Raw genomic sequence first — 12,095 nt, 5'->3', positions numbered from 1 at the left:
AAACCCTAAACCCTAAACCCTAAACCCTAAACCCTAAACCCTAAACCCTAAACCCTAAACCCTAAACCCTAAACCCTAAACCCTAAACCCTAAACCCTAAACCCTAAACCCTAAACCCTAAACCCTAAACCCTAAACCCTAAACCCTAAACCCTAAACCCTAAACCCTAAACCCTAAACCCTAAACCCTAAACCCTAAACCCTAAACCCTAAACCCTAAACCCTAAACCCTAAACCCTAAACCCTAAACCCTAAACCCTAAACCCTAAACCCTAAACCCTAAACCCTAAACCCTAAACCCTAAACCCTAAACCCTAAACCCTAAACCCTAAACCCTAAACCCTAAACCCTAAACCCTAAACCCTAAACCCTAAACCCTAAACCCTAAACCCTAAACCCTAAACCCTAAACCCTAAACCCTAAACCCTAAACCCTAAACCCTAAACCCTAAACCCTAAACCCTAAACCCTAAACCCTAAACCCTAAACCCTAAACCCTAAACCCTAAACCCTAAACCCTAAACCCTAAACCCTAAACCCTAAACCCTAAACCCTAAACCCTAAACCCTAAACCCTAAACCCTAAACCCTAAACCCTAAACCCTAAACCCTAAACCCTAAACCCTAAACCCTAAACCCTAAACCCTAAACCCTAAACCCTAAACCCTAAACCCTAAACCCTAAACCCTAAACCCTAAACCCTAAACCCTAAACCCTAAACCCTAAACCCTAAACCCTAAACCCTAAACCCTAAACCCTAAACCCTAAACCCTAAACCCTAAACCCTAAACCCTAAACCCTAAACCCTAAACCCTAAACCCTAAACCCTAAACCCTAAACCCTAAACCCTAAACCCTAAACCCTAAACCCTAAACCCTAAACCCTAAACCCTAAACCCTAAACCCTAAACCCTAAACCCTAAACCCTAAACCCTAAACCCTAAACCCTAAACCCTAAACCCTAAACCCTAAACCCTAAACCCTAAACCCTAAACCCTAAACCCTAAACCCTAAACCCTAAACCCTAAACCCTAAACCCTAAACCCTAAACCCTAAACCCTAAACCCTAAACCCTAAACCCTAAACCCTAAACCCTAAACCCTAAACCCTAAACCCTAAACCCTAAACCCTAAACCCTAAACCCTAAACCCTAAACCCTAAACCCTAAACCCTAAACCCTAAACCCTAAACCCTAAACCCTAAACCCTAAACCCTAAACCCTAAACCCTAAACCCTAAACCCTAAACCCTAAACCCTAAACCCTAAACCCTAAACCCTAAACCCTAAACCCTAAACCCTAAACCCTAAACCCTAAACCCTAAAACCCCTAAACCCTGGTTACATGTTATTTCAGATCCTATAGTTGTCAAAAGTTTTTGCAGGAAGTAACCATGATGAGAGAGAAAACTTTAAAAATCAACTTTTAAAAGTCTTACAAACTGACTTTGGTTTAGCATTAACAATTAATTCTAACAGTTTGACTTTAAGTAGAAACCAGGTCAATATTCCCATTTCTGCTATGTCACAGGCACTTCTTCTCTTAGGTGCAAAATTGTGTCGAGTTTCATTTTTTGGTATGAAGTGGGAAATTCCTATTGCTGAGCTATAGATAGATTTTTTCATAAAACGTTACCATGCAGAAATGGGTCATACTTTTTCTCTTGGTAAGAATATCTATGACTATGGAGTCAATTTTCCAGAGAATAATATTATGCTCTTCAAGTTTAGTAATGCTCAATTACAAAGTCAAAGGATTATAGAAAATCAAGTATACGAAATGTGCAATGTAGAAGGATATGGATCATTATCTTTTAAGCCAAAGATAGACAATCGTATAGTCAAAGTCAAGCTCTATCAAGAATTATGCCATGCAATATTGGCTGTCATACAAAAGCAATGTTTAGATGATATGCCTAGGACAATTCGTACTATGCGTATTAGACTAAATCAAATGCGAGACCTATTAGCAAAGTGGGAAGGAATGTCTGAAGATATATCAAGAAATTGTCTTTTAGGCATGAGATTGGAGCTTAGTGTTCGTACAGAGAAAATAATAGATGGACGTAAACTTTGTAGTAATCTTGACCTTTTTGAATATTCTGGCATAGAAAGAGCTATAGGAGGTCATTTTGATATACGAGAAGGATCTTTACAAAGATTCTTTCAAATATGCCATAGTCATTTAGCAACGTTGGCCAATGAGATTCATGGAAGAAATTCATATGCACCTTCTATTCGAGTCAAGAGTGCCTTAACATTTGCTAGACAAGCAATAGGATGGAGTGGCAAGCATATGGAGCGACAACTTCAACAAGCAAGAGACTGGAGAAGTGCCCAAGCAAGTCAACAAGCATTGATACAAGTGGGGCAATTCCTCTACGATGGTTGGGAGCAAGATGATCCAAATATTCGTCCTCTCATCTTTGAATTTCTTCACAATGCACATTGGTTTGTTCATAGTAGGGTCGTAGATAGACATGTAGATGGCTTGATGTTAAAGAAGACCAATAGTGGTGCATATTGGAAAAAGGATGGAGTGTATGAAGATCGTGTTGGAGGAGCTCGCCACTTCATTCAAGAATATGGTGCAAATTGGCGGAATCATGTTCAATCCATTGCATAGGCTTAGAACACATATAATATAAAGTTAAATCATATATACATATAGTATAAATATGATATTTTCCAAAAAAAAAAAAGACATTTACCTATATAAATTATCCAATATATTATTATAATGTCCAAAAGTCTCTATGTATTTATTTCATATTTTTATAATATTTTTTTCATATATTAATGAAAGGCAAATTTTGCTATTTTGAAAATCTCATATCTCCTAAACTATAAACTTGCTGAAAATTTTAAACATACCATTGGAATCAGAAGCATGACAAATAGGGGGGTAGGTCAAATCAAAAATTCAAAACAATAAAGTATACAAAAAGTCAACAGAAAATTGTATCAAGTCAAATGCCTTATATCTCAAAATTGAAAAACATGTATAGGATTTCAAGACCATCACTAGATTCCTAGACCCTTAAAATAGGGGGGTAGCTCAAATCAAAACTTCAAAATTCCTATTCATATGCAAAGTCAACTCAAAAGTCAAAATAGTCAAACACTTAATAACTATAAATATATGCACCTTTTCAAAACTTCAAGCACATATTTATAATTGGCAACCCTCAAACAAATCCAATGGACTTTTCAAAAATTTCAAAAAGCCTTATATGACAAAAGTCAAAACCCTAAACTCCAAGTCAAAGTAGCTAAATCTTCCAAACTATAAACTTGTATAGGAAAAGAATTATACCATTGACATCCTAGACACCATAAATAGGGGGGTAGGTCAAGTCAAAATCCAAAAATAATGATGCCCAAAAACCGGGGACACCCTTGTAACCCTAAACCCTAAACCTGGCCCTAGACAAGCAATAGGATGGAGTGGCAAGCATATGGAGCGACAACTTCAACAAGCAAGAGACTGGAGAAGTGCCCAAGCAAGTCAACAAGCATTGATACAAGTGGGGCAATTCCTCTACGATGGTTGGGAGCAAGATGATCCAAATATTCGTCCTCTCATCTTTGAATTTCTTCACAATGCACATTGGTTTGTTCATAGTAGGGTCGTAGATAGACGTGTAGATGGCTTGATGTTAAAGAAGACCAATAGTGGTGCATATTGGAAAAAGGATGGAGTGTATGAAGATCGTGTTGGAGGAGCTCGCCACTTCATTCAAGAATATGGTGCAAATTGGCGGAATCATGTTCAATCTATTGCATAGGCTTAGATCACATATAATATAAAGTTAAATCATATGTACATATAGTATAAATATGATATTTTCCAAAAAAAAAAAGACATTTACCTATATAAATTATCCAATATATTATTATAATGTCCAAAAGTCTCTATGTATTTATTTCATATTTTTATAATATTTTTTTCATATATTAATAAAAGGCAAATTTTGCTATTTTGAAAATCTCATATCTCCTAAACTATTAATTTTCTGAAAATTTTAAACATACCATTGGAATCAGAAGCATGACAAATAGGGGGGTAGGTCAAATCAAAAATTCAAAACAATAAAGTACACAAAAAGTCAACAGAAAATTGTATCAAGTCAAATGCCTTATATCTCAAAATTGAAAAACATGTATAGGATTTCAAGACCATCACTAGATTCCTAGACCCTTAAAATAGGGGGGTAGCTCAAATCAAAACTTCAAAATTCCTATTCATATGCAAAGTCAACTCAAAAGTCAAAATAGTCAAACACTTAATAACTATAAATATATGCACCTTTTCAAAACTTCAAGCACATATTTATAATTGGCAATCCTCAAACAAATCCAATGGACTTTTCAAAAATTTCAAAAAGCCTTATATGACAAAAGTCAAAACCCTAAACTCCAAGTCAAAGTAGCTAAATCTTCCAAACTATAAACTTGTATAGGAAAAGAATTATACCATTGACATCCTAGACACCATAAATAGGGGGGTAGGTCAAGTCAAAATCTAAAAATAATGATGCCCAAAAACCGGGGACACCCTTGTAACCCTAAACCCTACACCCTAAACCCTCAACCCTCAACCCTAAACCATGATGAGAGAGAAAACTTTAAAAATCAACTTTTAAAAGTCTTACAAACTGATTTTGGTTTAGCATTAACAATTAATTCTAACAGTTTGACTTTAAGTAGAAACCAGGTCAATATTCCCATTTCTGCTATGTCACAGGCACTTCTTCTCTTAGGTGCAAAATTGTGTCGAGTTTCATTTTTTGGTATGAAGAGGGAAATTCCTATTGCTGAGCCAAAGATAGATTTTTTCATAGAATGTTACCATGCAGAAATGGGTCATACTTTTTCTCTTGGTAAGAATATCTATGACTATGGAGTCAATTTTCCAGAGAATAATATTATGCTCTTCAAGTTTAGTAATGCTCAATTACAAAGTCAAAGGATTATAGAAAATCAAGTATACGAAATGTGCAATGTAAAAGGATATGGATCATTATCTTTTAAGCCAAAGATAGACAATTGTATAGTCAAAGTCAAGCTCTATCAAGAGTTATGCCATGCAATATTGGCTGTCATACAAAAGCAATGTTTAGATGATATGCCTAGGACAATTCGTACTATGCATATTAGACTAAATCAAATGCGAGACCTATTAGCAAAGTGGGAAGGAATGTCTGAAGATATATCAAGAAATTGTCTTTTAGGCATGAGATTGGAGCTTAGTGTTCGTACAAAGAAAATAATAGATGGACGTAAACTTTGTAGTAATCTTGACCTTTTTGAATATTCTGGCATAGAAAGAGCTATAGGAGGTCATTTTGATATACGAGAAGGATCTTTACAAAGATTCTTTCAAATATGCCATAGTCATTTAGCAACGTTGGCCAATGAGATTCATGGAAGAAATTCATATGCACCTTCTATTCGAGTCAAGAGTGCCTTAACATTTGCTAGACAAGCAATAGGATGGAGTGGTAAGCATATGGAGCGACAATTTCAACAAGCAAGAGACTGGAGAAGTGCCCAAGCAAGTCAACAAGCATTGATACAAGTGGGGCAATTCCTCTACGATGGTTGGAAGCAAGATGATCTAAATATTCGTCCTCTCATCTTTGAATTTCTTCACAATGCACATTGGTTTGTTCATAGTAGGGTCGTAGATAGACGTGTAGATGGCTTGATGTTAAAGAAGACCAATAGTGGTGCATATTGGAAAAAGGATGGAGTGTATGAAGATCGTGTTGGAGGAGCTCGCCACTTCATTCAAGAATATGGTGCAAATTGGCGGAATCATGTTCAATCCATTGCATAGGCTTAGAACACATATAATATAAAGTTAAATCATATATACATATAATATAAATATGATATTTTCCAAAAAAAAAAAAACATTTACTTATATAAATTATTCAATATATTATTATAATGTCCAAAAGTCTCTATGTATTTATTTCATATTTTTATAATATTTTTTTCATATATTAATAAAAGGCAAATTTTGCTATTTTGAAAATCTCATATCTCCTAAACTATTAATTTTCTGAAAATTTTAAACATACCATTGGAATCAGAAGCATGACAAATAGGGGGGTAGGTCAAATCAAAAATTCAAGACAACAAAGTACACAAAAAGTCAACAGAAAATTGTATCAAGTCAAACGCCTTATATCTCAAAATTGAAAAACATGTATAGGATTTCAAGACCATCACTAGATTCCTAGACCCTTAAAATAGGGGGGTAGCTCAAATCAAAACTTCAAAATTCCTATTCATATGCAAAGTCAACTCAAAAGTCAAAATAGTCAAACATTTAATAACTACAAACATATGCGCCTTTTCAAAACTTCAAGCACATATTTATAATTGGCAACCCTCAAACAAATCCAATGGACTTTTCAAAAATTTCAAAAAGCCTTGTATGACAAAAGTCAAAACCCTAAACTCCAAGTCAAAGTAGCTAAATCTTCCAAACTATAAACTTGTATAGGAAAAGAATTATACCATTGACATCCTAGACACCATAAATGGGGGGGTAGGTCAAGTCAAAATCCAAAAATAATGATGCCCAAAAACCGGGGACACCCTTGTAACCCTAAACCCTAAACCCTAAACCTGGTTTTTTAGAATTTAGAATTTATCCACCCTCCCTATTTTTAAAAGTTGTGGTTCCAATGGTGCAATTAACTTCACTTATACTTTTAGCATTTGATAGATATAAACACTTTCATTTTGAGATGTAGAGTTGACTTCTTTTTTTGATGAAGAATTTCAACATTTTGAAGAAACTTATTCCCCTATTTTGAAATATTGTGAATTTAGTGGTGTATTTAATTTTTCAAAGAATATATGATTTGAATGATATGGAGGTTTTAAAAAGAAATTGTAAAATTGATAAATTCTTATATTTTTGGAATTTTAGAATTTGGAGGTGACCTATCCTTCCATTATCAAAGGTTGTGATTCTAATGGAGTAAAAACATTTACTTATGCTATTTCTATTTGAATATAGAAATAGTAGAAAAGTACATCCACCGTCCCCTCTGCACATCATGTTTTATCAATGTATGTCTTTGAGCCCAAAAAATAGTGCAAGCCTACCTGCCTGCTGGCATCAATTTCTACAGATACATGTAACCCTTCAGCAACAGATACACATAACCAGTCAGAATCTGTCAGCTGGTTCAAATTGGACCTAGTCGAGCATGGATGCAAATGCATGATTCACAAATCCCTCTGTTTCTAGACACGCCGCAAAGTATCAAGCGCACGATAGCACTCTCCAAATGGAGAGTTGACCCTGCTCTGATGCCATTAACACGGTACTTCTAGCTGTAACACGATAAGTGAAAGTTCCTTGGACAAGGGCTTGCCTTGCATTTAACAAGGCAGAATACAAGGATATCTTGCATCATTTGCTTCTTCCCCCACTGCTCCACCATGTGTGAAAAAAAGACGCTTTAAGCGCACGCGCTCTGCCTCCTGTAACTTCTTGTTGCTGGTAATACACGAGAAGCCAAAATCCAGGATGCGGACAGTAGGCTTCTTTCCCCACACAACCATAATGTTACTTAAGGAAACATCTCCATGAAGCAACCCGCATGCATGGACTGCAGCAAGCGCTTCAAGCGCTGCAGTCTCCACCTCCCGGGTCACCGCCACTGAAACATAATCACCACAAAAGGCAAATAAATGACAACTCTGCCAGCAGATTGCAGGTGGTCAAAGGTATTGGCCCTTCAAAAAAAAAAAACACTTCATAGAATCACCATGCCCAGGCTACGAGAAACCCTCAAGACCAGAATACGGAGAGTAGGATGCTCCGCATCTGAGAGTTTTGCAAGAAATCCTACCTTCTCCAAGCTCAACACCGTCAATCAATTCAGTCGCGATAAATACAACCCGACCGTTATTTGTGGTTCCATATCCTATTAATCGAGGAACAAAAACCCCCCAAAGCTTCTCCATCTTCGTATAGGCAACCACCTCCTTCAGGAGAGCCTGCACAAGCGCGGCCAAAGATGGGCTGGGCAGAGTCAGATCACAAACAGGTAAGTGCCGCAAACTGCACGTGCACTTGAACACCAGCATGCTCCACGTTGCATCTACCAAAGACTACCTGTCAGTAAAGATGTCACAAACAGGACCTCTCCACCTCAGTCCCCGGATTAGATGAAGTAGCAGCCACTTTGAGATGTGAACGCAACATTTCCACATGACGAAACTCCGGCTCACCTCCGCACGTTCTGTGCCTAAGTGGGCAAACTTCAATGCAACAAGTTGGCCATGCAAACGGCCATTAACAACGCATCCACTCCACCCCTCACTACTTATGACACCGCCCGCCTTTTTCAGGTTCAGGTCCTCCGCGGGGACATCTTCCAAAGCCAGCTGCGCCCCACCCGAGCTATGTCTTTCAGACCTGCAAATGCAGTTGCTGTCATTTCACCATTTGCTCTCGACTACGTGTCCGACTTCATGGAACAAACTTTAATAGCTGGCTGGACAAGTTACCTTCGTTTTCCAGAGGAAGACATATTTTGTCTCACACGTGCTGTAAAGGTTCGATCATTGATGTCGTCATCACTGCTTTCGTCGGAATGTTCAGAGGGGGCAGCTTCATGAACTAAGGGAAATTGGCCATTCCCCGTTGGGTCACCAAACTCAGAGTTATCCACTGCAGCAGCGTGCACCAAATATGACAACGCAGCGAGCACACGCGGGGGCTCAGCACTCGCCGTAATACCAGCTGATATTTTGAGGCAGCCGTCATTATCCCGTTTGAAGAGATACCAATTTCTTGCATCGGTTAGAACACCGTAACCCACCTTACACCTGCAACTCAGAGCAAAGGGATAGCAAAATGAGAACTGCCCCGCATTCCATGTTGTGGTTTTGCCAAACGTAGATCGGAAAACCAAGACGGTACGAGAACATCCCACTGGCAGGACGAAGGGAGATACAAGTAAGAAGAAGAGAACAAGATCATCTTAAGTGAGTCAACGTAGAACCAGGATCAACAGGCAGTAGAATGCAGCTTGTTAGAAAAAGGGTTTCTTGTTTATTGGGATCGGAAAAGGCAAAGGCCAAGCACGTAAACGCTGAGCTCCAAGCGAATCTGGCCAAGAGGAAAAACTACCGAGATAATCAGGGGTTCAAAAGAAGCTTACAGAACCATGTACTCATACAACTGACTAATACAACGGATGATCTTTTCACCATGAGATGGCGTGATGCCACAAACGGCGAACCCGCACCTGCCCTCTCCTGCGATTATTGGAACCTCTGTCAGAATGCTTGCAACAATGTAAGAATTGGAACACACTATGAAAATATGGGATAGGGCCAGATAGAACCTGATGTGCAAGAGCAATCTGTCCAAACTCGGTGGAGAAACCAGGGGTCATCTCCGTCACTTCCCAGACCTTCATTCTTGACCTCGAAGACCAAAGCATTCTTCTCCCTTAAAGTGATTACGAAATCTGCTCTAGGGCTTCCGGAATAAACGTCAACCATGGCACTTGAACTCGCACCCTCACTCGATCCTATCCCGTCATTTCCCCCTTTTCTCTTGCTCAAGATTATGAATTCCGACTTAAAGTGAAGGTTACACTGCGGCTCCTTCTTCTGCATAAAAGATACCATTTCCCCCAGGATAAAAGCGATGTGATGATTCTCATGCTTCTCTTCCAGTCTAGTGTCCTGAGTGAAAGCGGTGACAGCCATTCGAAACACACGCCTCCTTCTATCTGCGCTTTCTAGAAATTCTTCGATCTCGTTCATTACATCCCAATGCTCTACTCTGACAGGTAACCACATCCGTGCATGGCTCGAGCTGCTTGGGTAAACGCCAGCCCGTGAAGAGCGAGTCGGCGGCACGACCTTCTGCACCAGCCACTCATATTCTGTGCCCAGGTCTGCATGCACAACACAACCTAAGATTGAACTTGATATACACGCACCTTCACAAGCATCACCAATCCGAGGAGGATCCAAACAGGTTCTAGGACAACCCTATGGACGGATCGCCTCCAAACGACCCACAATAAAGAGTACACATAACCCAGAACACCTAGTTCGGCAACAAAGAACCGGCTACGGAACAATCGAGGTCAATGAAGTAAACTATCCAATCCTATGCCATTCCTAATTCCACAACCATCAAATTAAACGTCCCCCCGCAAACAATAAAAAGACAAAAACCTGAGAAGATGGGCCTTCAATGACAAGTGACGAGTGATAGGAGTGACCTCGTCGTTGCAGGATTTGCGACTTCTCGTCCCGGAGTTGCGCTTTCTCATCCCGGAGTTGCGCTTTCTCGCCTCGCAGTAGCGCTTCCTTGCCCCGCAATAGCTTCCTCTCTTCATCGCTAGGGCATCTGTTGATCTCCTCTTCCAATCTTTCTATCTTCTCTTCCACTAATCTTATCTGCTCGTGCACACGTCGAATCTGGTCGTCCAAGCCTCGTATCTGGTCGTCCACGCTTCGTATCTGCTCTTCCGAATTTCCACCACTGTCAGCCATTCTTCTCCACGGCCCAATTCAATAGGCAACCAACGAGGCGAGCCCGATCTGAGGAACACGACCCCCTATACCCCCAGACGATGATTTCTCCACGCTACTCTCAGAGCACAAGTCCTCATCACCGCTTCCACCAACTTCAAGACCCCTTGCACCAGCATCAATGTGCAGCAAACTTATCTATATCAACGTCCAGAATGTCCACCGGCATAAATGTCCAGCACCTCACGTCCCAATCGTCAGAAAGAAGTCGCTGAGTTGAAGCAAATGAGACGAAGTAGACCCTAACTCGAAACCTCGACGAGCACCCCGATACCCAGATCAAAACTGTCCAATACCCACCTAAACCGAATCCCAAACCACGTTCAAACTATCACTTAGCCAAACCAGTCCTAAAGTAGGTACCGTATCTTGGAACGCCCGTTATTGCGTTGGTAAAAAGCTGGGCTCAACTTTAACGTGTTCAGGTTACAGGGAGTCTGTGTTTTTGAAGATTTGTGAGGATCCATTATAAAATACAACTCGGGAGAAGAATGTGGAGGTGATGTATGAACAAAAGTTGTTGATGTTGAATTTTACACTACATCTATATGGTTAGATTTGCTATTGCTATCACCAATATTTTAATAAAAATTTGAAACATAACATAAAAATTATTTCTAAATTTCCATTACAAACAAAGAATAGGCCAATTTTGCATGAAATTTGTTTGAATGGAGTTGAATTGCGACATTCCTAATGTGGTAATTATTTGGAATTTTCATTCTATATAAATAAAAACTTGTTTTTATTTATGAACTCACTTGTTGGACACTTTATAATTGAAAGTTATGTGAATCAAATTGTCACATACTTTTATTCTCATAGTCCTACTCAATTTTTCTATTTTTCATTCCACCAATGACAAAAGATTGTGGTATTTTTTTTATTTTTATTTTTACATTAATATGATGAATTTTGTCTATATAGACCACTTTGTATGTCAATAATTGGTAGGTATATATAACTTTTTTTAAAAAATTGATGGTAAATTTTTTAATTGTAATGGTATTATTACAATCCATTATTATCAAGGACATGAATATTGACGAAATGAAAGATCAAGACACTCTTGTATCACTCAAAAAAGATTAGATAATCACTCAAAGATGGTATAATATTAAACTAGAATAGCTATCGCCAAAAACAAGAAGATTGGAAAGTCTTGAAATAAGACTAAGGACTAGAAAGAAATTGACAAGAGTGAAGAAGGCTTCACTCTTGCCACTATATATTCTATCTAACTAAAAACTACATGACAACATTCTATAAGACCTTCAACATGTGTTCAAATTGCGAGACACATGTCTTAACTTGCAAGGCAAGTATTCTAAATATACACCACATAGTTAGATTGTTCCACAACCTACCAATACATATCACATTTGGCCAACTTGTTGACTAAGTTTCAAACTTACAAACATATATAAAATCAAAGCCGCATCTTCAAAGCTTCTCTAGAAGATATTATAAAATTAATCTATTTTTATCTACTTCTATTTAATCATATAGGTA

The 12,095-nt window shown here is 38.5% G+C and overlaps 1 protein-coding gene across 3 annotated transcripts; it reads right to left on the bottom strand.

Annotated features, from left to right (window-relative positions):
• Positions 1–6,989: 6,989 nt before the first annotated feature.
• LOC112273456 (uncharacterized) lies at positions 6,990–10,786 on the bottom strand. Of its 3 annotated transcripts, none has more exons than XR_016498910.1 (7): positions 10,271–10,786; positions 9,377–9,937; positions 9,191–9,287; positions 8,535–8,855; positions 8,140–8,442; positions 7,874–8,021; positions 6,990–7,681 (listed from the first exon to the last, which is right to left on the bottom strand). XR_016498910.1 is itself a non-coding variant. In XM_024502270.3 (7 exons), the coding sequence occupies exons 1-7, from the start codon at positions 10,542–10,544 to the stop codon at positions 7,401–7,403; spliced, it is 1,869 nt and encodes a 622-aa protein (XP_024358038.1). In that variant the 5' UTR covers positions 10,545–10,786; the 3' UTR covers positions 6,990–7,400. The 3 variants fall into 3 exon arrangements, 2 of the variants coding, with proteins under 2 accessions (XP_024358038.1, XP_073385615.1); XM_024502270.3 differs by having other exon boundaries at positions 8,256–8,442; XM_073529514.2 differs by having other exon boundaries at positions 8,256–8,442; positions 10,224–10,366.
• Between the last annotated feature and the right edge of the window lie 1,309 nt (positions 10,787–12,095).

This window comes from Physcomitrium patens, chromosome 20 (assembly GCF_059467195.1).
Source record: "Physcomitrium patens ecotype Gransden chromosome 20, ASM5946719v1, whole genome shotgun sequence".
NCBI classification, from domain to species: Eukaryota; Viridiplantae; Streptophyta; class Bryopsida; order Funariales; family Funariaceae; genus Physcomitrium; species Physcomitrium patens.
This window is presented reverse-complemented; position numbering and strand designations above follow the sequence as displayed.